Below are 27,827 nucleotides of genomic sequence, written 5' to 3'. Positions count from 1 at the left end.
ATCCCATTTCCGTTCCCATCCCGATCCCCCTCCCATTCCCCCCGGACCGAGAATGCACAGGAACGGTGTTTGCGCGGCGCGGGCGGAGCCCTTTTCGCGGCGCACAGGCCGGGCCGGTTAGCGGGTGCGCAGCTGGCGCTGTCAGTCGCGGCCCAAGATGGCGGCGGCCGGGGGCGGATGGAGGCGCTGGTGACGGTGCGGAGACTCGCCGCCGTCTGTACCATGGTGAGAGCTCTGGCGGCCGCCCGGCCCCGCACGGCCGCTCCTGAGGGGCTGCCGGCCTCGTGCCCCGCGCTGAGCGGCGGGGAGGGCGCGCCGTGCGAGCAGCAGAAGTGGCTCAGACCCGGCGGTGCGGGAGGCCCCGCCGGCGGCACCGGCTGTCTGAGGGGGCCGGGCCGGAGCGGCTGTGCCGGGGAAGGGCGAGGGGAGCGCGGGGAGCCGCGGCCGGGCTGAGCGCTGGGGCCAGCCTGGCCGGGACTCCCAGGGATTTGGGATAATCGGGCTGAAATCCCGCTGGGAAAGGTGTTGGAGGCTCGGCAGAAACGCGAACTCGGCGCTCCCGGTGGGTGTGTCTGCTGCCGCCTGTGCCCTGAAATGTGTTTCGGGCTGGTGGGTGCTGCCTTTCGGAGGGGAAAGGAATTATCGAGCATTAATTGGCCTTGTGTCCGGGTTGTAGTCGGTTGTTGTGATAACTGAGTTCGTTTTAAAGCTCGTTCTACTCGTTTATCAAAGCTCTGCAATCGCTCCACGTGCATGCGTGTACCAGGGACCGTCCGTGCTGCCAGGGAAGAGGCAGGCTGGTAATTGCATGATTATGCAGAATTTTAAATGAAGTTACGCTGCTGTGTAAATAGAGCCCAGCAAGTGGTTGGGCTGGCGCCGAAGCACAGCTGACTCACAGTGGAATATCGCAGCCCCGGTGAAACACCAAAAACTGTACAGAGGACCTTCTGGGAGGAGTTTCTGAGCTCCAGGGGCTGGAATTCCCAAATCCATCAGAGGATCAGGCTGGGGGTGCCCACGTGGAGCAGTTTGGTTTCTATAATCCCGCATTTTCATTGCTCCAAGGGCAGGTTTCCATCTCTTTTCTGCAGTCTCAGGAGGGGCTGTTGCTCACCGATTCACTGGCTCTCTTTTCATCTCTGTGGAAAAAGGTTTTCTTACTTTTCCATGCAGGTGCTGACTCCCAGTTTAACTCCAGGCCCAGCAGAACTGAACCCAGTACAAACTGGGTATTTGCAGTTTCACACCCCTGACAAGAGACATTAATCTTTTCTTTTCAAATCCCTGCCCATTGAGACCTCACTGGAAGTCTTTGGGAGAAGACTTCCCAGGACTTTATCCTTCCCTAATCTCACTAAATGTTTTTTTTTTCCTACATGATTTGTATTTTTTAATTGCCCATCACAGACACAGGTGAGACTAAGGCCATAGGAGGTGAGTCACAGCTCTGCTGTGGAGTTCTGCACCCCAGAGGCAAAGGATTGACTCAATCCATGGAATATTTTGGATGCATTCCTGAGAGCAGCTGACTGAGAGGGCAGATGGAGGGCAGAGCATTTCCCTGGGACTGTGCAGCCAGACCTGAGCACATTCCACTGGGATTTTTGCATTTTTGCTCCTGTGCTTGCCTGGATTTTGGTTGGGATGGTGGATGGAAGCTGGGCAGGTGCTTGTAGCCTCCCACTCCTGAAGTTCTGGGGGTGTTTTTTTCCAATAAACTTTTCTGTGTTGCAGCTCTGGGGCGACACATTCTCCCCAGTGTGTTTCAAGTGGGGAATTTGCTGTTTCAGTTCTGTGCAGAAATTGTAGAGCAGTGCTGGTAGCACTAAATAATTGTATGAAACTTCCAAATTTCTTAATTAATTGTTTAATCAAATGCTGTGGAGTCTGTCAGCATCAGTGTTTTAGGTGCAGGTGTAGCTTGGCTAAACTTCTTGTCAATATTAACATTTATTCCCTCATCTAGCTCTGGAAATTAAGCTCTGGGTGCTGTATTTTAAAACTGGATCAATTTATTTGCATGTCCAGCAAGTACAAATACTCTTTGGTTTGTCATAAAGGTTTGTGAAAAACCTGAGCCTTCTTTAAAAAAGCACTGAAATACAAACACAAAGTCCCTTTGGGAACTGCTTTCTTCAGGATTATGCTAATCTGTAGTGATTGTACAGAACTTGACATTTTTTTAGTAAAATATGCATTTTTTACCAACATTTCCACTCATCATCAGTGCTCCAGGCTGGAAAAGTGAAACCCAGGTTTGTGACATTGTCAGACCTCTCAGCATCACAGGGACTGCTGTTCCTTTGCTTCTCAGCCATTCCATTCCTCTCCAATATCTCTTTAAAAATCAGACTCTGAGCCTGAACTCATTAGCAGCCAGTTAATGAGGTTGAACTTGAATCATCTCCCCCTCCCTAAAATAACTTCCCCGTGTTTCAGCGTGGATCAGCTCTGCTGTGCCTCAGGCTGGTGCCATTTCCTCCTCCCTTTTCCAGGATTTCATCACATTTGTGTGGCAGCTCCAGCCTGGCCAGGACTGGGAGCAGGGATTGTTCATGTGGATGTGATTCATTGCTTGGAGAGGCTGCTGACACCACATGGCAAACACAGCCATGGCCAGGAGCTGCTGCCCCAACTCTGCTTCCCTGGCACCAGTTTTGTGTCCCAAAAAAGTTTTTTGGGTTTTTTTTTGTGTCCCAGCCCTTCCCTGTGCTGTGGGCTTTGGGGTTTTTTCCTTCTGTTTGCAGGCAGCTCCAGGATTGAGTGAAATGGTAACAGGGATGGAAACAGAGAGCTCTGCTGGGGTATTTTGAATTAAAAACCTATAATTGTTGTTTCAGAAGTGTTTAAAGGGGGATCTGTGGGTATGGGGTGAACAGGTGGGAATCCTCTCTTGGCTGGGGAGAGCAGAATTCCCTGGGTCTGACTGCATCCTCTGAGCCAAGGTGTGTTTTCTGTGCTCTGAGACAGTTGTAGAACTGAATTTCTGAGTCAGAACTTGAGGATTTTGTTGAATTGACAGAACTTTAGGAAAAGGAGACCAGAACTTGAGAATGGAGCAAGGTACAAAGCCCAGAGCTGGGATTTTCCTCTCTGGCAGCTTGTCTGTAATAAACTGTGAGCAGAATATTGTTACTTTGCAAGTAATTAGAGCCACTTCCTCTAAATTAATGTCTAATTGTTTGTTAAACCAGTAGGGTATGCCTGAAGAGCTCCAGTCCAGGCTACAAATTGGGGGTGGTGTTACATCCTCTGAATCAGGACATAATTATTGCCTTCAGTGCTGGAGGGGAGGTGGCTGCAGCATTTGTAAGTCCCACATTTCCATTTGCCATCTGAATAATTTACACTGGGCAGCTCAAGCAGGGCTGTGGTGTCCCTGGTGTGTAATGTCACCTCCCTGCTGTCACCTGTAGCTGTAGGACTTTGGTTTGGCTTTATCAGAGAATTAACATTTATAGCATTTATTTTTATCACTGGAAGAAGGGAGGGTGGAATTAGAGCTGATTAAGCAGATTTCTGTCTCCTGCAGTGCTCTGCTTCTTGACTGACTTGTTAAGCTGAAAGAAACAAAATATTCATCTTTGCATTTAAAACCCAGCCTGAGAATAACTCAGAATAATTGTTTTAGTGGGAAAAGAAATACATAACCCTTTGGCAAGCAGGGAGGAGATCACTTGAAGGTTTTTTTTTGTTGTTTGTATTCTGGTTTAATGCTGAGTGTGATTTGTGTTTATTTGTGATGGGTGTTTATTGCTGCAGATTTGGGGCTTCTGACAGTTTGGGGCTGGAAGCAAAGCCAGGCTGCAGTTCAGGTGGACCACACACAAAGTTCCTTGGAACAAGCTTTAGGATTTTACAGGAGTCCTGAACACAGAAATGAGCTTTTGTGCTGTTCTGGTGTCTGCTTTCATTGTCTATAAACTTTTAAAATTTCATGCTTCAATTGTCCTCAGGAAAATGAGGGATCCCAGCTGTGTTGTGCCATGGAGTTGAGAAAACTGGGCACTCCATGGTTCATTTATCCAAAATATCTGATTGTATTAGAGCACTTCTACTTCAGAGCTGCTGCCATTTAAAAATGAAGTGTGAATACCTGGGGAAAGATGCTAAAATAAGAGAGTGTAGCTTGTTCAAGATGTGCTCTATGTGATTAAATCTCTGTTGTTTGGTTCTTTAATCAGGGTTTTATTGCCTTGGATTCATCTGTTTACATGCACATCACTTGCTGGCTCATTGCTATTAAAACAGAAATGGCTTTCAGTGCTTGCTCCAGCAGATGTCAGTTTGGGGGATTCCTGCACTTGCTGCCAAAATAAAGGGCAGCACTGGATCGTTATGGTTTGTTTCTATGTTGTATTTTATATTTTCAGCTCCTCTTATAGTGGATACTTAAAGTGGGCTTGTAAAACAGATGGGGATAAACTTTGTTATGAAAAGGCAAGAGGAAATGCCCTTAAACTAAAAGTGGGTTCATTTAGACTAGAAAGGAAGGATTTTTTTCCATCAGGAGTGCCCAGAGCAGCTGTGGCTGCCCCTGGATCCATGGGAGTGTCCAAGGCCAGGTTTGATGAGGTTGGAGCAGTGTGGGATGGTGGAAGGTGTCCCTGCCATGGCAGGGGATCAGCTCTAAGGTCCCTTCCAACCTAAACTCTCCCATGATTTATTCACTTAACCTCTCACAGACTGAGCTGTGAATATATTGGCCCATTCAGATCCATTGGTCCCACAGCTGAATTTTACTGCTCTGTGCCTGTGTAATGTCCTAAGTTACAAAGTCCTAAGTTCTAAATGAAATATAAACCTATTTCTAAATCTTCACCTTCCCTCAGCATCCACTTCCTCACTGTCCACAGCATTGTCTCTGCACTGTTTGATGTGTGAGGCTCCTGATAAAATCTCTACCAGCTCACAAAAGAACAATGCTGCTAAACACTGGGCCTTGCACAGCTGGGAGCTGTTTGTTTGTGTTTGTTCTCCTCGAGGCCCAGAGAGCGGCAGGATCCCCCAGAGCTGTCCTGGCAGAGCCTCCACTCCTGTGTGTGTTACTGGGTCAGGAGGAGTCTTGTGGGTGGAGAAATCAGGGGGATGGACTGGGAGCTGTGGTGATGTGGGAGGCAGGGCTGAAGAGGCTGGGATGGACTGGGATGAACTGGAGCAGTGGTGTGGGAGGCAGTGACTGAGATGGACTGGGTTGAACTGGAGCAGTGGTGATGTGGGAGGCAGTGGCTGGGCTTTAAATGAACTGGGATGGATTTGGAGCAGTGGTGATGTGGGAGGCAGTAACTGAGGACGCTGGGATGGACTGGGATGAACTGGGAATAGTGGTGATGTGGGAGGCAGTGGCTGAGGAGACTGGGATGAACTGGAGCAGTGGTGATGTGAGAAGCAGTGGCTGGGATGGACTGGGATGAACTGGGAATAGTGGTGATGTGGGAGGCAGTGGCTGAGGGGGAATGAACTGCTGACAAAGGTAAGCACTGAGCAGTGGTTCTGTTTTCCTGCCTTTTGACAAAGGCCAGCACTAAGCAGTGGTTCTGTATTCCCTGCCCTCTCTCCAGCCTCCTTTCCCCATGTCCTTTGCACTGGAACCCAGCTTTGCTCTCACTGGAAGAACATAAAAGGAGAGGTTTCCCAGGAGTGTGGCCCTGCTTTGCCTTTGGGGGTGTGGATCCTGGGGACCTTGCAGGACCTGCTCCTGGTGGAACAAACACGTGCTTGGAGGGGTTACAGAGCACCCTGCATTCATTGATTTCAGACCACTCCAGTTAAGGCTCCACAGGAGTAAAGTCACTCAGAAATGGGGCACTCTGGAGTTTCTCTGGGTGGCATGGCAGCGCTCTGGGAGCTCTCCTCCCTGCTGGAAATGGGCACAGCCTTTCCAGGAAGAACATTCCGTGGCATTGGGAAGCGTGGAGCTCGGACAGTCTGTGACACTGCTCCCTTCAGGATTAGCAGTTTGTTTGGAGTGCTTATGCAGGCAAAGTGCTGCAACCCAAGGCTCAATTGACAGTAATTTGTTATGCCTGGAACGCTGACAGCCTTCCCAGATCCATGAAAAGGGATCCTTTCAAACCCTGAGCTGACAACTCCTTTTATCTGACTCCAGTGCTCCACAGCCAAGGAGTTTTAAAGGATGGGCAAAGCAACATCTAATCTGTGTTTAGAAAACCATGACAATGTGTTCTGTAAACTTGCAGCCCCAATCTGCTCCATTTCCACTTCCCCCAGTGTAATTTTAATAGTCCTGGAGCTGGAATTATTATCTCAGCAAATACAGCAAGTGCAGGCAGACTTCTGCATCAGCTCATGCAGATTTCTTTCCTGGAAGGTTTTAAGTAGCTCTGGCTTAGCCTACTTGTTCTTTTTTTTCCCCCTTTTTTGTTTTGATTTGTTTATTCACTCTTAAAACAACTCAGCAGTGGGTTTAAGCAGCTCCTCTAATCTGGAGTGCTGCACTGATGTCCCTTGGAGCCTTTCTGCACAACCTGAAAGCTGCTTCCCAGCTTGCTTTAAAGGCTAAATCTGCTCCTACTCTCGTTTGCTAGAAGGAAAAAGCCAAATGAGTAATTAGAGAGCAAGGCTTGTGCACCAGGCATGTTCTGGATACTGAAATCCTGCAGGTATTTTCCCTTTTTTGTGTTTCTTTAAGGGAAATGTGTTTTGCAGGCAGGTGCTCAGTGGGAAGCAGTTCCAGTCCAGGAGTTAGGATGGTGTGGAGTCCAAGGCAGAATATCCTCAGGGATTTTATTTCATCAGGTTTTTACTCCTGGGTGTGCATCCAGCTGCAGTGAAAGCTTAGAGATACCCTGAGCCTTTAATTCCTTCATTTGAACTGAATTAGATTCATTGCAAAGAGAGAAATGCATAAAATCAGGTGATGTGGAAATTAATATTGTGTACTGAGCTAAAATAATAGTAATTATCTTTAAAGAAAGGCTGAATTTTCCCATTTGCATGGGCAGTATGGAGAGGGCTTTAAATTGTAAAAGTGAGCTAATGGAATTAATTAATTAATCTTGGGTGTGTTTTAGACAGGCCTAAAGCAGCTGAAGGGTGGAGGCAAACAGAGAACTACAGTTTCAACAGGATACAGTGAACAGATAGAAATTCTTCTGAAATTTTGGGAGAAACATCCAGATTTTAAAAGTTCTCTTCTGACAATCTGCCACTGTCCACTAATGAACTGTAAATGGAACATTTTTTGGGGTGTGTATATTTATCTGTGTCCATCTAAAGTAGTGGAGTGCCCAAAATAAGCACAGCAAACTTTAATTAACAAAAATTAAATTATTTCTTGTAGATTTTGGCAGGATCAATATTGAAAAAAGACCAAACTTAAGTTTGTAGCTGTAGTTTTGAAAATATTAGAAGGACTTCACCATTTTAGTTAATTCCCTTGTACTTAAAGCAGCTGCTTCACCCCTATTAAAAACCATACATTAAAACCTCATGAAGCATTTGTTTGCCAATTGTTTCTGAATTTCTGTGTCTGTCAGTGCCACCAAAGAAATCTGGAATATTTTTTGTCATTCTATGGAGCTGGTGCTGGTTATGGGAGGGTTCTGAATCACTGACAGTTCAAACCTGTGTGATTAGAGCCCCTCAGAACCTGTCAGAGGTGAATGCTGTGAGCTCTCAGACACTGGGATCTCCCCTCTGTGACTCTTTCCCTGCTTTGGGGGTTTTCCCCTCATTTTCCAGCTCCAGTGCTCACTGCTGAGCAGCAGCACAGCATTGACCTGATTATTTTGACAAGAGCTCAGAATAACAGTGAGGATCCTGACCCAGAGTTGTGCTCATTTTGGTATTTTTTTCTTTTTTTCTCTGCAGCTGCTCCATGCTCAGAATGTCTCCTCACATCCTTTTTTCTGCTTTTCTATCCATCCTCACATGTGCAGGGTTACCTCTGCAGAAAGAGATATTTGGGAATGGAAAAGTTGATTCCAGCCAAGTGAGAAAATGTTAGTTCAGGGTAAAAATTTGGGTAGTCTGTAGTAACAACCCACTAATTCTCAGCCAAGGTTTGAGGTCGATCAGGATTTCACTGAAACTTTGTAAAACTCATTTTGCTAAAAAGGGAAGAGGTTGGAACTTGAAGCAGGAGCCAGGAGGATGCTGGAAATGTGGAATTCTCCTCTTCTGAGCTGTGGGGTTGTTCCTAATCACTCCCAGCTTTTATTCATCCACAGCTTCACCAAAACTCTTCAACTCAGAGCCTAATTAAAATTTGTATCATAAAGCTAATTAAATATAATACAGAGAAAACTGAGCACTCCTCTGATTCCACCCTATGAACCTTTTGTCTGTAATAATAATTACAAATCCAGATAAAGGTCACCTGGAAACTTGATACATTTCTAGTTTCTGAAATCAAAAATCAATTAAAGTTAGGTTATGCAAAATACTAATTTTCTTTGCAGGAATAGATGATTTTTTTTTTTGCTAGAAAGAGCCAATAATACCTAATTATCCTTCTGTGTGAGTTACCACTGGCTAAGAAACAGAAGTGTGCTGCTATTTATTCCACTTGCAAGGTGCATTGAACTGGAAATAAATCTTTAAGACTTCTCTACTGAGCAAAAACCACTCAGAGCTTACAAGCTGGAAGAGTTGATAGATCTCTCTTCTGGTTTTGATGGGTTATTCAGTTAAAATGTCAGGAATACTGTGGGACCAGTATGGTTTGGTTCGACAGCTCCCTCAGGTGAGGGGGTTGAAACTGCTCTTTTCACATCCCTTTTCTTTACAAAATTCAACAAAACTCTCCTTGGGTGTTCTCTGGGTAAATATTAGTTTACCCCTATGCTGTTTTCTCTATGTCATACCCAGCTCTGAGCATGGAATAGAACCCCAGAATCATTTAAGTTGGAAAATACCTCCAGGGTCAAGGAGTCCAACCTGACAATCCCCAGCCCAGAGCACTGAGTGCCACATCCTCACTCTTCTTACAAATTGAAATCAAGATATTGGTGTGATATCCCTCCCTGTGTTGGTATGAAAAACTGAGGGAAACTTGAATAATAACAATTCCCTGTGCTGTTGTTTGACACTTTAATATTTGGTGTATTCAATTTTTTTAAGGGTATTCTTGGATAGACCCTTCTTTTAATTAGCTGATATGCACAAAGTAAAATGCAGCTATGACAGGGGATATTTTATTGTTGTGTTTTGGGGTTTTTCTTGGCCATTTTTAGCTGTGTATATCCCTGCTAAGGTGGTGATACTTGAGATGGACCAGGCAGTTTTTCATTTTCCTGTTTGGCTGATAATTCCAGAAGTGTGGAAGCACAGCCAGTTCTGTGAGGGGGGTGTGAACAGAAAAGGGGAGCTCTGAGACAACACTTGAAGTCCCAGTCAATTCTTGAATTTCCAGAAAATTGAAAATCCTGCTTAGAAGTGCTGAAACTCCTGTTGTGCCTCCCCCACCTCTATGAAAGCACTAAATTCCCATCTCATTATGTAAGTAAATCATTATTACCATGCAGTTAAATGAGGAGGAAGTTTTCCTCCTGGAGTAATTGTGTGTTGTGTAAATCTGAGTTTATTCCTGAGTTTGATGGTCCTGAAGCAGAGCAGCAGAAGAGTTCCTTGAGGGCATTTCCTTGCACCTCTCAGAAGTCAAGGATGCACTTCTGGGGTTATTAAAACGTTCATTTATTTGCCTTGCCCTAGCAGGGAGAAGTCAGTTCTAATCTCCTGCTTTAATCTTTATATTCTGCTGGATTTCAGTTTTTGGTGTTTGCTTAGTTGTTCTATGCCAAGCAAGCTCAGTTGCTGTGGGTGAGGGATTTTTTTCATGCATTTCTTGTTGCTCCCACAATATGTGACAGAGTTTAGCAAAACTTTTGATTTTCTTGTGGTTTTAAGTGGATGCAGAACACTTAGGCTGTTTCACCCCAAATAATGTGCATTTCTTAATTCCCTAAATAATAAAATAATTACAGACACTTGACACTTCAGCTAGATTTTTAATTCTAGACAGGAAGTGACTTTTATATTCCCAAAATGATGAAGTGTGGATTGTTTCTTGTGGGGAAATATTCCTGTGATCTGTGGCAGATGGAAAAATCCTATAGCTGGGGTGAGAAAAGGTGTCAGTGTGACAACAAAGCCTCATTGCAGCAGGGCATGGCTCAGGCTGGAGCAGATTTCATCTGCACTGGGTTAATTGGCCAATTGTTAATTGAGTTGCAAAGATCCCTGGTTGGGAGGAGCTGGACTTTGGCTGCAGTTCTGGACCTTACCCCAAAACGTGACTGAGCCGAGGGGTGCCCTCACCATGCAGTGAATTTTCCCCTGGATCCCTGTTCAGCGCAGTTCTGCTGGGCACTGGCTCCATGGCAATCAGCTGGGCTTCCTCAGGGGAGTTATTTTGCCATGGAATGCTGGGCATTGCATTTCCTGGAGGTTTTTCACTGTTTAATTTGCAAGTTTGCATCTTCAGAACTATTTATGATTAATCCATGGTTTATTTTTTTTATTCCTCCCATGAGTGCTTTGAGTCCTGTTTTGGGGTTTTTTATGATTTTATGAATTTAAAATATTTTCTGGCAAGAAACTTTAGAATCATCACAGAATCCCAGAATGATTTGGGTTGGAGGAGACCTTGTAGCTGATCCCATTCCATGGGCAGGGATAATTTCCACTATCCCAGTCTGCTCCATCCTGGCCTTGAACACTTCCAGGGATGAGGCATCTGCAACTTCAATTGTAAATAATACATTAAATAGAATCTAATTTATTAAGGAAACCTTAAGTTTTAAATCTGCCTCTGCAGTTAATTTACCCAAATTTATAAAGTTTGGGCAATAAATGCAAGGAAACTCTTGGAAAAAAACTCACCTGTAACCTGTCAGGTCAAATGGATACAAGTTGGTGGCTTGGTTGACAATCCTGGTTTATGGTGGGTTATTAAATTATTTATAGCATAGTTTTATTAAAAATTACAATTCTTATGGTTTTATTTATTTGTTCAGATATTTATTCCATCTGTTGCTTCCCAAGTGGAGCATTTGGGCTCTCAGGTTTCCCTGGTTCTGTGAGGTTCGGTGCCTTCTTTAATGGGATTTTCTCCAGTGTTTCCATAATAAAATATTTGAGATCATGGAGGGGGCAGGGAAACTGCAGAGAAATTAAAACTGATTTTCACAAACTCACAGGATTTCCAAATCCTGCTTTCCTAATCTCCAAACTTGCAGCATGGAAAAGCAAAACAACCTCAGCAGGAGCTGGTTCTGATTTCCATGCTGAAAAATCTGGAATTTTGATGCTCACCTCCAATTACACCATTTCCCAAAGGTAGTGTGGATCAGAGCAGTGGAATTGGAGAGATTCCTGTCAGCAAATCCTCCCTGCTAATGGTTTTTTTTTTTTTTTTAGGTTTGATTTGGGTTTTTTGGGGGGAGATATTAGAGGAAAAAGAGCTCCTTGAAGCAGGGAATGACTGCAAGGAAACAAATGAAAGGAGCTGTCTGAACTGGAGTGATGCCTCAGAAATGTTGTGTGTAATTGCTGCTTGAGCAGAGCTCTGCTTGTAAATCTGTCAGCACCCTGGGAATGTTTTGTGGGGTTTGGAGTGCCCAGTTCTGAGCCTGCCTGGTTTTATCTGTTCTGAGAAATGGAACTCACTGTAAATCTGATGGGGGACATCCAACTACAACTGTTAAACCAGATTATTTCTTGGTTTCTCTCCTGGTTTTTTTAGGAAATTTTCAGTTATTTCTCTGTTAAAGACAATCTGGATGGACCTGTCCTTACAGTCTCTACTTGTGGTTTATATTAATAGGGAGATGATGGAAATGTTTGCTCAGTGATTAAAAAGCGTTCAGGGGAATAAATTAATTGAGTTTTGCTGGACTGTAATGTTTGGTTCAGTGCTTTTCTGAGGTGTCTGAAGGTGACTCACCTGTGCAGAAGGATTTCTGTTTGGACAACATTAGAGATGGGAATTTAAAACAGAATTAGGAATCCAAAGTGTTTGGATTCTGCATCAGGGGAGCTCGGGATTGCTGGAGCATCAGCAAGAAACATGAAAGAACAGGGAGAGAAATGAGGGAAGGTGAAATATATATTATTATATATGGATGTTCCCATCCATAAGGTGTTAGTGGACTGAAAATGGAAAGAGATGAAGAAACCACTTTGAATATAAAGTGGACCAAGTTAAAATTGAAAATAAAACACTGGAATGCTTTAGCTGTTGCTTTATGTGCCAAATCAGAGCTGAGATGTTTTTCAGTTGTATCTAAAGCAGCAAATTCCATCCTCATTGTACTGCTGGAAACTCAAGGACATGTCAAAATGCACTGTGAGCTTCATGCATCAGCCTGAAATTAAAGGTGGCAAAGCCAAAGCACTCCCAGGTGATCTGAGATGTGACAAAACTCTCATTTCCATTTTGGGGGTTTGTAATCAAAAACTTCACTTGTCTATAGTATTCTGCAAAATCAAGTTAGAAAAATGCAGGATAAGTTTTTTTGTTGTTACAGTGCATTCTTGACTGAATTAAGTTGCTGTTTCTAGGTCATTGTGGCCAACCTGGTGTTTTAAGTGAGAAAAGTTGATTGTGGTAATTTCCAAATAAACTCAAATGTAAAATACCCTCCTGTTAAATCAGGTGACTAATTTTGGCTGATGGAGTTGAGATTTTAAATAAAACCTTGGTACATTTAGGATAATAAAGCATTTAATCCTGAAGAGCACAGCAAACACAAAATACTGATTTTCAGTGGAAGTAAATAATTTCCTCAGCTTTGGGATTTTTTTGGAAATTTGTATTTTCTCTAACATAAACATTGTTTTTTGTAGGGCGCCAATGCCTCTGCTTTGGAGAAAGAGATTGGTCCTGAGCAGTTCCCTGTGAATGAGCATTATTTTGGCTTGGTCAATGTAAGTGCATTTTTTGTGCTTAAAATGCTGGTTTTAATTCACATCCTAATTTGGAGCTTCACAGGATTCTCTGAGAACTTCTCACTTAGAGTGGGACTGAGCACAGACACCACATCCTGCAGTGTGGTTATTAACCAAGACATTTCATCTCAAACACAGAAAAATAAATGGATTTCTTGTGAAGTCTGGGAGAAACTCTTCTTCCTCCAGTGCATTTCTTATTCTAAGATTTTAATATTTAGCTGGAAAATTGGGAATAATAAAGTGTGTCCATTGTTCTGTGCTGTTGCAGAGAAGATTTTCCACTGATGCTGCATTTTAAAATGAAAATGTGTTACTTTTCTAAAAACACCCCTCTGGTGGGAGGAGTGGAAGTTTTGTGCAGGAGATGAATGACATGGACTGGGTGGATTACTCATGTAGTAATACTCCTTGTGGATTTTTGGCAGCCTGGTGTAGCCATGAACCCCCCAAAAAGCTGAATTTTTGCAGTTTGTGTGGCTCTGGGCTGGCTGCATTAACTGTGCAGAGGATGTTGATGCTGGTTTGTTCAGAGCAGCAGTGGTTCTGTGGCATCCTATTTATGATGGGAAAATGCAGTTTGGGCAGAAGTGACAGAAATGAGAATTATTAGAAACATCTCTTCACACACCAAGTAAGGCCAACTAAATGCTATTTATTGAGCTCATTAGAGACCCAATTAATTGACTTTGTGTGGGTTTTTAGCAGTTTATATTTCAGCCACCCTGCTATCCAAACACACACAATTCTGTTCCATAAGTAGGCTGTTGGTGGCCATTCCAAAGCTGCTGAGGTTTGCACCATAATGGCAAAAATGGAATTGTAACAGAAATAGCAGAGCACTGAATGGTGTGAGGAGGAAAAACAGCATCCTAAAAATAACCAGAATTGTTAGAACCCCATCCATTCTGGGTTTTGAAGGACAAAACATGACTAGCACTGTTGTGCTTCATTTCTTGCTTCATTTCTTTCTCGAGGGTGGTGTTTTCACACCACTGTTCTGCTGTGTTTTTTCTGAAGTTACTTCTGGTTCTTTCATGATTTGGAATTAATTGGAGCATTTTAAAGAGGGCAGTTTCATGGCTTCAGCATCAATGCTGTTAAATGTGTGCTTGCACTGCAAATACAATCAGGTGCTGAACTCGTGGCAATGGAGGCCAAAACTTTGGGTTGAATAATTATTTAATTTTTGGATCAGTGAGCTAAATCAACCTGACTCTGTTAAACTGTGCCTAAAGCCACTGCAGAATAAACTATAAAATAGTTTGTGTTTACTAAAGCCCAAGAGGGATGGAACAATTCCAGAATTTCATCTCAATTTTCATTTTAAGAAGCTCCTATCTTCAAATAAACCTTCAGACTTAGGATGCCTATTTTGTGTTGTGTGCAGATTTATTTAGCATGATGTTTCTTTGTTTTTCTAGGTCACTAACAAGCATGTGAGTGATTCTCTCTCCTAATTCATGTGTTTGTTTAGTTTCCATATTTATTTTCCTTGTGTCAAGAAGTTTTAACTGTTATTCCCTGTTGTTTGCATATGGTGTAAATCAATGTTACTGCAGCTATAATCTGTGACCTTTTGAGCTGTATGAGCTAAGCTGTTCATTTTCTGTTCAAGTCAAAGTGATTTTTAGCTTGAAACCATTCTGCTGCAGTAATCACACCAAATTTGGGTGAACAGTGGCCTTGTCTCAGTGCATCACTTAAAACCAGCCTGCTCTGTAGACAGACTTTTATGCTTTTTTGGTTTATTTAAAATATGTTGCCCTTGGGGTGCAGAACCTCATTACCAGAATATCTGGGGACTGACAACTGCAGAATTTGTCTCACAAATAGCACAGTAAATGGCAGAGCAGCAGCTCTGAAGCCCTGCTATGTTGTTGTGGGTGATAAGCTGATATCTGCTGTCCCTCCTTGCTCAGCCCCTGCAAGGCCTTATCTGTGCCCTGGCACTGCCTCCACACAGGCCAGATGCAAACCAGCTGCTCTGTGCATGGCCCTGCATCATGTGCTGCTCAAAGCATTCCATGATGAACAGGAAATACTGATTTTATTAGGAATTTATAACACCTTCTGCCACTGGGATTGGCTCAGGTGGTCAGAGGAGGGTGCTGATAATGCCAGGGCTGTGGGTTTGATCCCTGTGTGGTTGGGAGTCCCTTCCAAGTTAAAATATTCTGTGAAAAGCATTATTTATTTATTTATTAGTGTCCTTGGTACCTCCCCCCAGCAGGCTCTCCCCTCTCAGGATGATGAGTGGTGTTGTGTCTCCACACATTTTGATTCTTTGCTGAATGCTTTATTATTTTTGTGTGTATTCCCAGTACCCTGTGAGTGTTGTGTCCTCTCCCTTCCCTTGCTGTCACAAGGCTCAGCCTTCCCCCAAATCCAACCAGCATTTCCCCAAATCCATCCAGCATTTCCCCCAAATCCATCCAGCATTTCCCCAAATCCAACCAGCATTTCCCCCCCAAATCCATCCAGCATTTCCCCCAAATCCATCCAGCATTTCCCCAAATCCAACCAGCCTTTCCCCCAAATCCATCCAGCATTTCCCCCAAATCCATCCAGCATTTCCCCCCCAAATCCAACCAGCATTTCCCCCAAATCCAACCAGCATTTCCCCCAAATCCAACCAGCATTTCCCCCAAATCCAACCAGCATTTCCCCCAAATCCAACCAGCATTTCCCCCAAATCCAACCAGCATTTCCCCCCCATCCCCGCCAGCATTTCCTCATTCCCACCAGCATTTCCCCCAAATCCATCCAGCATTTCCCCCAAATCCATCCAGCATTTCCCCCCCAAATCCAACCAGCATTTCCCCCAAATCCAACCAGCATTTCCCCCAAATCCAACCAGCATTCCCCCAAATCCAACCAGCATTTCCCCCAAATCCAACCAGCATTTCCCCCCCATCCCCACCAGCATTTCCTCATTCCCACCAGCATTTCCCCCAAATCCAACCAGCATTTCCCTCCCAAATCCAACCAGCATTTCCCCCATTCCCACCAGCATTTCCCCATTCCCACCAGCATTTCCCCTTCCCACCACCCTTCCCCAGTAAATGAACTCTGCCAAGTGACACCTCCAGTTTCACTGTGTGACTTTCTTAATGAACTCTCTTCCTGTCACTCCTTTTTGACAGCCCTAATCCAAAGCCCTTTGTTTTCCTTCTGTTCTGTTTTTTTTTTTTTGACCAGTTCGGCAATACCTGCTACTGCAACTCAGTCTTACAGGCACTTTATTTTTGCCGGCCATTTCGGGAAAAAGTTTTGGCATACAAGGTGCAGCCTCGAAAGAAGGAAAGCCTCCTGACCTGCCTCTCTGATCTCTTCAACAGTATTGCCACACAAAAGAAGAAGGTGGGAGTCATCCCACCCAAGAAATTCATTTCCCGCTTGAGGAAAGAAAATGGTAAATGAATCAATGGGGTTTTTAATGCGTTTTTGAGGGTGTAAAATGTTAAATTCTGGCTTCTTTTGGTGTTTAAATTGTGGGGTTTTAAGAGGTTTCTTGAAGATTTTTGTGGTGTGAAGTTCAGCACCTCCCTGCTTGTCCTGTGAGCTTGTCCTTAGCTCAGTGTCTGTGTTTCTGGATGGTTTTGGACATGTCCAGATATTCCACACTCCAGGTCATTGCTCCAGGCTCTCATGAGCTCTCACAGGAGACCCAGCCACTCATAGCCTGTTCTCTTGCATTTGTGGTGGATAAATTCCTTAGGATCAGAACTGGTGCTTATTTCCCAGGGCTGTTTGGTGAGGAAAAGTTCTGGCTGTTGATTTATCCTCTCAGCTTGAACTTGAAAAGATACCAGACTTCCAGCAGGGGATTTTTGCCCCTTGCTGCTGGACTTCATGACCCAGTGGCCCAAGCCAACACATCTGAATTTATTTCTCTCCCTCTCCAAAGAAAATAAGAAAAAAAACCTACAAAAAACCCCAAACCAATCATGGTTTTCTCCAGTTCTGAGAAATGGCCAAGCTATATTTCCTGAATGGTATTTTTCAGCTGTTTGTTTCTTGCAACCTGAAGATAACCATTGAGAGAACCACAAATTGCAATTCTGCCCAAACTCAGCAGAGCTGTGTAACAGGGGAGAGGAGAGAAAACCCCCCAGTGAGCTGGTGTTGGGAGGGCTCTGTAGTTGCTCATTTCCTCCCTCTCTTCCTTTGCAGAATTATTTGATAATTACATGCAGCAGGATGCACACGAATTCCTAAACTACCTACTGAACACTATTGCTGACTTACTGCAAGAGGAGAAAAAGCAGGAGAAGCAGAATGGGAAGCTCCAGAATGGCAGCATTGAGAGTGAAGAAGGAGACAAGCCCGATCTGACGTGGGTCCATGAAATCTTCCAAGGAACACTAACCAATGAAACCAGATGTCTTAACTGTGAGGCTGTACGTGCACCCCCAAACCACACCTCTTTAGCTCTCTCCCAGCTTCTGGATTGCTTCCCCTAACACTGAGCACCCTTTTTCATTCATTAGGCTAGATGAAATTGCACTGTCTCTATTAAAATATGGAGCATAGCCTATTTTAGGATTCTATGTTCAAACCAGTGCTCATTAAGGTATGTTGCCCAGAAAAAGCCCAGTGTTTTCCCTGTTCCTCCTCCCTGTTTCCATCCAGGCAGCTGCACCTGGCTGATCCAAGCTGCCTTTTTGTCTCCATGTTATTCCCTGTGTCAGTGATTGAGAGTTTATGTTGTGTTTCTACATGAGGGTTGCTCTTAATTTAACTCTGGGATGAGCTGAGTTGCTTGAACTGGAATTGTGTGCTTGGTGCTGGTCCTTGGCCACTCTATTTGAGAGCAAAAAAAGTGGCATGAAGTCTAGAATTGGAACCACACCACCTTCAGACCAGGGATCTGTAGTTAGTCATGTGCTCTGATTTAATAGTGCTTAAAAAAAAGAAAACCCAGATGGGGAGAGAAATAAAAAACCCAAGAAGTGATTACAACAGAAAAGACAAGACTGTTCTTGACATTTAAAATGTAAAGTTATGGCTATGTGGTGAGGAGAAGCTCTAAAAAATGACATTAATAGGATTCTGTCTCAAGGTTTTTGCAATTAAATGTGACTGTTCCACAAATGGAAAGATGGTTTTCCTCCCTGCTAACCCATTTAATTGAGGAGCCATCTGCCTGTTTCTGCCTTGGACTGTTACACCCTGAAATGCAGCACAAAGCTGCAGAGAAAATGGAATGTGGTTAAAACCTCTCCAGTGAGAGCTCTGGGTGGTTAAATCTGGGTTTGCCAGTGAAATAATCAGATGTGCCTCAAAGTCTCAAGAGGGAGAGATGTTTCATGAGAAAGGGTTTGGGGTTTTGTGCTTTTTTCCATGGGTTTTTGCTTTTATTTTGTTGTTGTTGCTTTTTTTTTTTTTAAATGCTCCACTTCAGATTTTAACACCACATCAGATTAATCACTTTTAGTTCACCTCAAGCAAAGACCTCTTTGTGTGCACGTACATTGATTTTTAATCACATTGCACCATTCCAGAGATGGTTAAAAGAAACCTGCCAACCCTAAATTGTTACCAAATATCTCTTATTATTTATTTTTATTTTCAAGGTTAGTAGCAAAGATGAGGACTTTCTGGACCTCTCGGTTGATGTGGAACAAAATACATCAATTACACATTGTCTAAGGTAAGCAGAATTCTTTGGGAATGGGAAAAATACCTGGTCAGAAGGAAAGAGCCTGGATTCATTTTTCCCTGGTGTAACAGCTGTAGGCTGTGGTAAAATATTGTGAGTTTTGGAAGCTTTCTTAGTGGGTTTTAGGAGTTAATAAATACTAGTGGTAGCTAAGATTTTCTCTTTCTTTTATGGGGATTTGAATTTGTTACATCACACAGTGTGGCTTTATCAAAAATAAACATGCAGTGTTTGGTTTCACAATAAATCCTTAATTATTTTCATTTCTTATTAAATTTCAGTTGTCTGGCCCTGATGTTTAGAGTCACTTTGGTTTTTCCTGACAGACATTTGCTCCATGTGTCTGCTGGATCCAAGGCTTATCAGCTGCTTGGATATTTAATTTGCATCCAGCATCTGGCTATTTAATAGCTGGTAATGGGTCTGTAATTGCTGGGAGCTGAAGGATCATCCAGACTTTGCTACTTAATGGCTGTAGATGTGAACATTTAATTTCTGCCACTAAAGACAACATGGAATGGCTAATGAGGGAAACAAAACTCAGTGTTTATTATCTTTCCTAGCCAGAAAACAGTTAATAGTGTAAATTCCAGATTTTTCCAGCTGAACATTGATGTGCATGCCAGGAATGAGACAAATACACATCAAACAGGTCTGGGAGCACAATAAATGAAAGGAATTTCATCTTCTGTGTGTTGTTTGGGGTTTTGGAATATCCCTGCTTACACCACTCTCTGATTTCCACAGGGGATTTAGTAACACTGAAACTCTATGCAGCGAATACAAATATTATTGTGAGCAGTGCCGCAGCAAGCAGGAGGCACAGAAGAGGTAAGGGCCAAATATTCAGGCTCAGGGAGATGTTCTCTTAAAATTTCTGGGCCAACACACCCAGTGAATTCAGGGAAAAGAAAAAATAAGGTTCTGTAGGTCTGTGGTTGGTAATGGAGAGATAAGTCACTTCATGGCAACCTCATCATGAGGAGATTCATTCTGTATTTCCCCCAGAAGAGTTTCTATCTGCTCTTAACAGACATCCCCATTTTCCCCAGTTAGCATTAATCACCTTAAACCCACTGCAAAACATCCCATCTGCTTTGTCTGGGACAAAACAATCTGATTTTATACCTCACAGCCAGAACAGCAACACAGATTTACTCCTGTTGATGGGTGAAAAATTGATGTTGTCCTGCATTCAGATACCAGTTAAATAATAATAATAATAATTGTTGTTGTTGTTGGAATGGTTGTGGGTTGATTGTGGGAATGGTTGTAGGAATGATTGTAGGAATTACTGTAGGGAATGGTTGTAGGAATGACTCTAGGGATGACTAGCAGCAATGATTGTAGGAATTACTGTAGGAATGGTTGTGGGAATGGTTGTGGGAATTCCTGTAGGGATGACTGTAGTAGCAATGATTGTAGGGCTGATTGTAGGCACAGTCATATTGCCTATTCTAAGAAAAAAAAAAGCAGCATTTCAAAAATCCTCCCAATATTTTTTATTTTTACGACGCTTCCTCGTAACAAAACCATTCTCGACCAAATCATTCTTTGGGGTGATTCACTAACCCTCACCCTTTATTCCCCCATTTCTGTGCTCCAGAATGAGGGTGAAGAAGCTGCCCATGATCCTGGCTCTGCACTTGAAGAGGTTCAAGTACATGGACCAGCTGCACCGTTACACCAAGCTGTCCTACAGGGTGGTGTTCCCGCTGGAGCTGCGGCTCTTCAACACCTCGGGGGATGCCACCAACCCCGACAGGATGTACGACCTGGTGGCCGTGGTGGTTCACTGTGGCAGGTACCTCTACCCTGCCCTGCCCTTCCTTGGGGTTTGCAAGGGATTTCTCATCCCTGGGATGGGTTATGGCACTGCTGGGCAAGGCAGGAGCACTGGCAGAGCTGGTTAGCTGGAAGAATTCTGATTTTTTTAACAGAAAACTGTCTTTTTTACAAGGTTTTTTACTATTTTCAATTTTACATTTTTACTGTTTCAATTTGACATTTTTACTATTTAAAATTCCACAGTTTTACTATTTTCAATTTGATATTTTTGCTTTTTAAATTTTACATTTTTACTATTTTCAATTTTACTTTACAGACTGAGATTTGTCATTTTGTGTTCTCAGCACATCACTTTTTTTCAAAGTTCTTTCTTTGAGCTCTAACAAACAACAATCATTAAAAAACCCCAAAAGAATAAAACTCCCCCCATCCCTAACCCTGCTTTCCAGCATATCTGAATGGAAAAAAAAGAAATCTTGGAAAATACCTACTAAAATAGAATTAAATTCTGATTTTCATCTTGCTGCTGCCTAAACCCTTGAAGTTTCTTTAGAAGCTGGTGCCATCATGTGGAATAAACTGTGCACTGCTGGGTTTTTAAAATATTCTTCTTTTCTTCATTCAGTTTTAGTTTTAGCAGCTTCAATTCTGCTTTTAAAAGCAAAGAGGAAAAAAACTTTTAAGTATTTTAGGAAAAAAAACCCTCATGGAAAGGGAAAAATATTTTTGACTGCATTCAGGAAGTGTGAGTTTTAAATGAATCAGTTATTACAGCACATAAATGTTTTGGAATATCTTTGTGATGAGAAAAATGCTAATAATGCATAGATTTAATATAAATAAACTTCATTCTAGAAGATTTTTCTTGTGGTGCAGTTACAGTTTTTATTCCATTTTTATCGTTTTTGGATCTCATGCAATGCATTTTCTTGTGTAATTTTTATTTGCCATGCCTGTGCCTACACTTAAAGTTTGGATAATGGTGATTAATAATTCAGATTATTAAATGGTTTTCCTTTTTTTTTCTCTAGACTTTTATCCTATGTGGAGATTTTGGTATTTCTGTAACTCACCTGCTCCCAATTTTTCCTGGGAACTTCCCAAAGGCTTGAGATAAACAAGATTTTCTCAGTATTTTGAGTTATCAGAACTTGTTTGAAACATTTTGCACATAGGTTTTAGTTCAGTTTAAAATGTAAATGAAGTTTAAATTTAGTTTTTATTTAATTGCCCTCGACAAAGGAATTCCATTCCACCAGAAAAGTGGGAAGTGCTCTCACAGCTTAAAGCACACTGAGAACTAAAGGAATTCCTACTGGGAAATAAAAATATTTCATTCCGAACTTCACAGTGGTCAAAGCAACAAAACAGAGATGGAAATATTTATAATTTTGGTTTTTAAAATCTGTGAATGATGATATGAAATTACAGATTGAAATATTTTTAATTTTGGTTTTTAAAATCTATGATGATATGAAATAACAGAGATGGAAATAGTTTTAATTTTGGTTTTTGAAATCTCTGAATGATGATATCTAATATTTGTGATGTTGCATTTTGAATATTTTCTATTCTCAAACACAAATTTTAATTGAAGCAATTTGGCACAAATCTAAAAACCTCAGCAGGGAAAAGCTGAGACAGTCAGAGGTGATCCTGGGGATGGAAGTGACTCCTGGATACTACATTTTCAGGGCTAAATAAATCAATAAATGTAATTAATTCTTGATAAATTCCTTTATTTCAAAACTGAACCCTTTTTTTGCAGCGGCCCAAACCGAGGGCACTATATCACCATTGTGAAGAGCCATGGCTTCTGGCTACTGTTTGATGATGACATTGTGGAGGTGGGTAAGGAACAAAAAACCACCCAAAACTCTCATTTCAGCCCATTTTCAGGCTCCTTTCCATTCCCAACTTGCATTTCATTGCTTCACTTAAATTGTAGAAAAAAGTTCTTTTTAGTGATGATTTTGAAGCAGCTCCAGCAATTTTTTTATTCCTTTTCTGCCAATTTATCTGTAAAGGCTGATATCCACAATATATCCTTGGATTTCACAGAATTATTTAGCAAATATCAAATGGCACAGCAGAGCTGCTTTTTGTAAGGATGAAAATTCTTTGTTTGTTTTGGAGATCCCATGGCCAAGGCCTGATTAAGTGTCTAAATAGCAAAATCCATGCTTGTGTTGAAATAAAAATGTAGCACATTCCCCATTTTTATTTTTTTTTTCAATCTTTGCTTAGCTTTGAGCATCAGGGGTGGCTTCCCAGTGTGTGTGCCTGTCAAAAGTTCCCTTTCTCCCATTTTTATATTTTTGGGGTCATTTTCCTCTGTTTCAGAACAGAATTGTGTCACCTAATTTGGAAATAGTGTTCACTTCAGTATTTTAAAATGCAAGTATTCTGTGTTTTCCATCCAGGAGATGAAGTTCACATTTTGAAAGATGTGAAATAACCATCCTCTTACTCTGTATGTGTTTTCTGTCAGTCATTTTTATGTTGTATCTTCATTTTTAGGGCAAAACCAAATTTCTGGTTATCTGCAAACAGTGTTGACACTTTTATAGATGAGCCAAAAATGGCTTTTAAATGTGTGCTGTTATTGGGCAGTGAATCCAAGGAGCTGTCAGGTAGTTCCTCTCTTCTGGAAAAAAAAAACCTCACTTTTTTTTTCCTTCATGTTGCCTTTCTATTTTTAATTTTGGCTTGCCTTTTTTTTTCAAGTTCATCTTTTTTTTAATAGAATTTATTTCAAATGCTGTAAAACCCAAATTCTTTGGAGGGTTTACATTCTAGGTGTGGCCACCTAACAAAACAGGCTTGAAAAGGTGAGTGCAAAGCTTTTGTTCACAGATACTGCAGCTGAAAGCCCAGGAAAAAGATTTTTCCCCCTGAAATACAAAAAGCTTCATTGCATTTTTGTAAGTGATATGCATTTAGACCTCCACACTGAAAATGGGAAGGAGTTTGTCCTCATTACCCACTAAATGTCAGCAGTGGGGAAGGCAGATTCATTTGTCTGTTAGGATTTCATGGGAGGACCAACTCAATTCATTTGGAGATTGATGATCCCCAAACATCCTGCAGCAAATCCAGGGGGCAAATCAGTCCAAGGGGGATCCTGAGCCAAGCAAAATGGATTGAGAAAGCTGATTTCAATGTGACATTTGTCAGCAGAGCAGCCAGGGATGCATCCCAGTGCCAGAGTTTACCTGGAACATCCATCCCTGCAGCTCTCCACACTGAGGGAGGCACACAATGGCTTTGCATAAAAAATACCTCAGAGATTTGAGTGCTGGCAGTGGCATTCCAGAATTGGCTTTGGTTTGGAGAGCCAGAATTGATGTCTGGAAATGAGTGAAGGATGGTTGATCTCAGTTCATAAGAAACATCATTTTTAATGCCAGGTGAGGCTGCAGAATCCTAGAAGTTGTACCAACCATCCACTGGTTAAGCTATTATCTGGTCAGTAAGAATGGGAAGAATAAAATCCATAGAATCCCCTTTCAGTTCCACTCTGTTTTCTGTGCATAGGGAAATTAAAGAAGGAAGTCAGTTTTGCTGTGCTGAAACTAAAAATATCTGAGGCATGAATTAATGTGGATCAAATGTTTGAGTTGCATTCAGAATGAGTAGTGGAAATAGGCTTGATTGCATGGCAAGTGAGTTGGCACTTAAAATAAAACATGTTGGACTTGTCTGCTAAATATATTGCAGGAGCTGAGGAGTGTTCTTTCACTCTATTTCTGTTAAATGTGCCTCTAGCAGCCTGTAGTAACGTTCTGTTAATAAATGGTGTGAAAATGCACCAGCCTCAGCAGGAGATTTCAGCTTCCCCTCACTCCTTGAATGGAGAAAAGATAAAATATCTGTTTGGGGGGATTTTTTCCCCCCTCTATTTTTTTAAGAGAAGGTGTTTAACAAAACTCTTCAAGAGAGAATTTCTGCAGTTGATGCATCTTCTGAAAACTCCTGTATAATTCTTGTGCTGGGAAAAGGCTGCTCCCAACTCTCTGCTGTTGGGGAGTGAGCAGCCAGCGCTGCTGAGCTGCTGGAGATGCCAAAATCTCTCAAGGAGCAGAGATTTCACATTCTCCAAATGGGTTCTGCAGCTCAGGAGCTCTGCTGGAGGCAGAGCAGGGTCCCTTTCTTGGAAGGTGCAATCACAGGTTGGTCTCTGCTCCTCCTGAGCAGGGCAGAGCTTCTTGTGTTTGGAACATTTCTTTACTTCCTCGGCTGTATTCCTTGGGAATCAAGGGAAACTTGAGGCTCCTCAGCTCCTCATTTCTGTGGATCCAGAGTCCTGCAGGTATTAAATGGAATGTTTGATTCCAGTTTCTGGGCTGCAGGATCCAGCTCACTGATGGGAGGCCAGTTGTGCTCAGGATCTGGATCAGGACATCAGGAATCTCTAAAAACCCTTTAAAATTCCCTCCAGTTGCTGCTTGCACTGTGAGAGCAAAGCAGCTTTTGTGCACATAGCAGATTTTAATTCTATTAGTACAGCAAATCATCATTTTCTTAACCCTGTGGTAATGTTCCAGAAGACTTTGGTAGGAAAGCTGTCTTATGACCAAAGATCATCATTAATGAGACCCACAGAACTCATGAAGCACTTGCAGCACTTTTCTCCTTAAAAGGGTCACAATAACTTGGAAATCTGGAGGTATTTTAGCTGAATTTTCAATCTGCACAACGTGTAATTGCAGCTGTACAAAAACCTTCTTGCCTGATTAATGACTGCTTTTATTTTTTTCAGTTATAAAATAATTTAATTATAAAATATTCAAGCAAGGCACCACCAGTGGGAGAAAAGCAAATATAAAAATGTCCTGTAGTCCTTTAAGGATACATTTTCATGGATCCAGCTTAGGACTGCACCCCTTCTGAGAAGTTTATTATTTCACTCTGATCTCCTGGTTTTTTCAATAGTCCAGGAGTTATTAAGTGGGGAAAAAATGTTTTGTTGGATTGAATGATGAAGTGTCATTGTGTCAACACTGCTTGGCTTTCCAGATCACCTCCAAGAGCTGGGAATAATGCTTTGTCTGGGAAAAGGCTTTTGGGGTGGTGGTGATTGCAGCTAATTAAAACTTCCCTTCATTTTCAGAAAATTGACGCCCAGGCTATTGAAGAATTCTATGGGTTAACATCAGACATTTCCAAAAACTCTGAATCTGGATATATCCTCTTCTACCAGTCCAGGGACTGAGCCAGAACATGGACACAAGGAAAAAGGGATCAAGCTTTGCCCGAGTGGAACCCGTTTGTGCCAGCAGAGTTTGTGCAGTTCCTCGGTGCTGCTGCAGGACCAGGCCAGGTGCAGGGGGAGGAGAGAGCTCCCCCCTGCCCCTGTTGGAGGATTAGTGCTGAACTGCCCTAACAAGAAGAGCTTTTGTTCCAGTTTCCTTTCTGGGCCTTTTTTTTTTTTTTTTTTTTTTTTTTTTTTTTTTTTTAAGTGCTATCTTCCAAAATCTGTGTTACCTCTACTTGAAACCCGGCTGCTTATTTGTTCATGAACTCAAGAAGAGATTTCAAAGTAGCATTGTAGGATTTTTACCATTGAAGTTGGCCTGAGGCTATACCTTGGTTTCTGCCATCATTTTTCTGTATTTTAGCAGAATGATTTCAATATTCAGTGTCAGCTGAAGGCATATTTTAGGATATGAGCAGCAGCTGGTTGCTGGATATTTTTGGTGACTCAGACTTGAGAAGCAGTACAAAGCTAAGACATATTGGAAATGTCAAGTCTGTAATTTTTATAAAGAAAAAGCAGACAAACCCCTCTCTCTGCAGCATTGTAAACCTCCCCATTCTGCATCTCCTGGGTTTAGAGAGCACTGACAGCACTGCTTCTTTTTGTACTCTGTGCTGTTGTGTTTCTCCTGCAGAAGGCAGAGAACTGTCTGCACACCCAGCCTCTCCTGCTGTGCATTTTGCTTTGCAAGCAGCAGTTTTGCCTCCAGGCCCCTTTGCTGCAGGTTCCAGGGGAGCAGAGCAGCCCTGACCTGTCAAAGACCATCTCTGCTGTAGAAAAGTTGGGAATTCCAGCCTTTCTTGGAGCTGTTGCATAAACCAAAAGTGCCCTCATTCTGAAGCAGGATCTGTTCCACATTTCACTCAATTCCAAGCAATCTGATGCAAGTTGCATTTTGAATCTATGCTAATCCACAGAAACAGCACTAACTGGGAAGGGGTAACTGAGGGAAGGGGTTTTTAGGGATCTAATCCAGGAGTTCTGAGTCTTCAGGGTAATGAAGGTGAGAAGGAAAACCAGCCAACCCAGCAGCCATTACCTGGTCAGTGTTGCAGTCATTGCTGGTGATGTTTGTCTCCATCTGGGAATCAAAACACCTCTTAAAATGCTTCTGATTGTTTTACCTCTCTAGGCCTTGCTTCCCAGGGGAAATTCTTGGTCTGTTGAAGACTGAAATGAAGCAATTATCTGTTATGTGTTTAAATATTCTAATCTCAAGGATAACTAGGAAGAAAGGACTAAGGAAGTTGGTGAGAAATCTCAGAAAATCTTGTGCAAGTTTCTTTTGGAGAAATCCTGTTGCTGTGCCAAAGCCTGTGACAGCTGGCTCCAGCCTCCCAGTGGCAGTGAGTGTTCTGCTGGGTCCCTGAGCTGTGTGTCCTCAGTGTGGCTGTCCCCAGCACAGCCCCTCATCTGTCCCCTGTGCTTGTTGTTCTTGAGGATCTTTAACTTATGCAATTCTGTGGCTTGTGCAGGATATTCAATATTTTACCAAAACTCTGTCCTCAGGAAAGCAACATCTCCCAGTTCCTCGTGCTGCCTGTGTCTGTTCCTTCCTCTCATGACCACAAAGGTGATGTTGAGCAATTAACTCCTGCCTTCAAAATGCAAATGAACCATTGCCATTGTATTCCAGCTGGGTACAGCTTCCATTCTCCTGGCACATCTCTTCCAGAGGATAAAATATGGACATTGGGTTTTGTAATTCTTTTTTATTATACAGAGTACTGTCATTTTAAGAGACACATTCAACAGAGCAGCAAATGTTCTTGTCATCTTGTTCCTGTTGTGTGACAATTGTTCCTGGCTAAGAGTCTTCTCCCCTTCTCCACACACAAGCTGTGAGTCCTCTCCTGGTGATGCCACCAGAAGACTGTCATCACTGAGTCTTGCAAAAAATGAAAAAAAAAAAGAGAGCACTGAGTTAAAAATAATCTAAACAGTAAATACAAAAAGTAATGTAGTACACTAGACATGTATTTTGTATATCTGGTGATACCTTTTTACAAATGAAATACCTGACTGAGAGATAATATTGAAAGATATATACTATAGATTAAAAACTGTTCAAAGTGCACTTTTGCTACAGATTTATAAGGAGACTAAAAGGAATTAAATGGGAAGAGAATGGTGTGATGTTACTTCTGTATAATAAATGACCCCACCTGTCTCCAATAAAGGTTGTTATGATCAAACCCA

At 42.3% G+C, this 27,827-nt stretch overlaps 1 protein-coding gene across 1 annotated transcript; it reads left to right on the top strand.

Annotated features, from left to right (window-relative positions):
- Positions 1 to 133: 133 nt before the first annotated feature.
- LOC117002943 (ubiquitin carboxyl-terminal hydrolase 12-like) lies at positions 134 to 27,827 on the top strand. The gene is made up of 9 exons (XM_033072491.1): positions 134 to 225; positions 12,814 to 12,894; positions 16,117 to 16,330; positions 17,092 to 17,318; positions 18,495 to 18,571; positions 19,328 to 19,411; positions 20,187 to 20,384; positions 22,137 to 22,215; positions 25,482 to 27,827. Exons 1-9 carry the CDS (start codon positions 178 to 180, stop codon positions 25,581 to 25,583), a joined length of 1,110 nt encoding a protein of 369 aa, XP_032928382.1. The 5' UTR covers positions 134 to 177; the 3' UTR covers positions 25,584 to 27,827.

The sequence above is a fragment of the Catharus ustulatus genome, chromosome 14, assembly GCF_009819885.2.
Source record: "Catharus ustulatus isolate bCatUst1 chromosome 14, bCatUst1.pri.v2, whole genome shotgun sequence".
NCBI lineage: Eukaryota > Metazoa > Chordata > Aves > Passeriformes > Turdidae > Catharus > Catharus ustulatus.
The sequence above is the reverse complement of the archived record's forward strand: the minus strand, read 5'-3'. Positions and strand labels throughout refer to the sequence as shown.

Excerpts from the sequence above, each read along its gene's own strand:
- LOC117002943 (XM_033072491.1), top strand. The coding sequence starts at position 178 with ATGGAGGCGCTGGTGACGGTGCGGAGACTCGCCGCCGTCTGTACCATG. Across the intron at positions 226-12,813 it reads TCGCCGCCGTCTGTACCATG|GGCGCCAATGCCTCTGCTTT; the intron begins GTGAGAGCTCTG and ends TGTTTTTTGTAG. Across the intron at positions 19,412-20,186 it reads AAGCAGGAGGCACAGAAGAG|AATGAGGGTGAAGAAGCTGC; the intron begins GTAAGGGCCAAA and ends TCTGTGCTCCAG.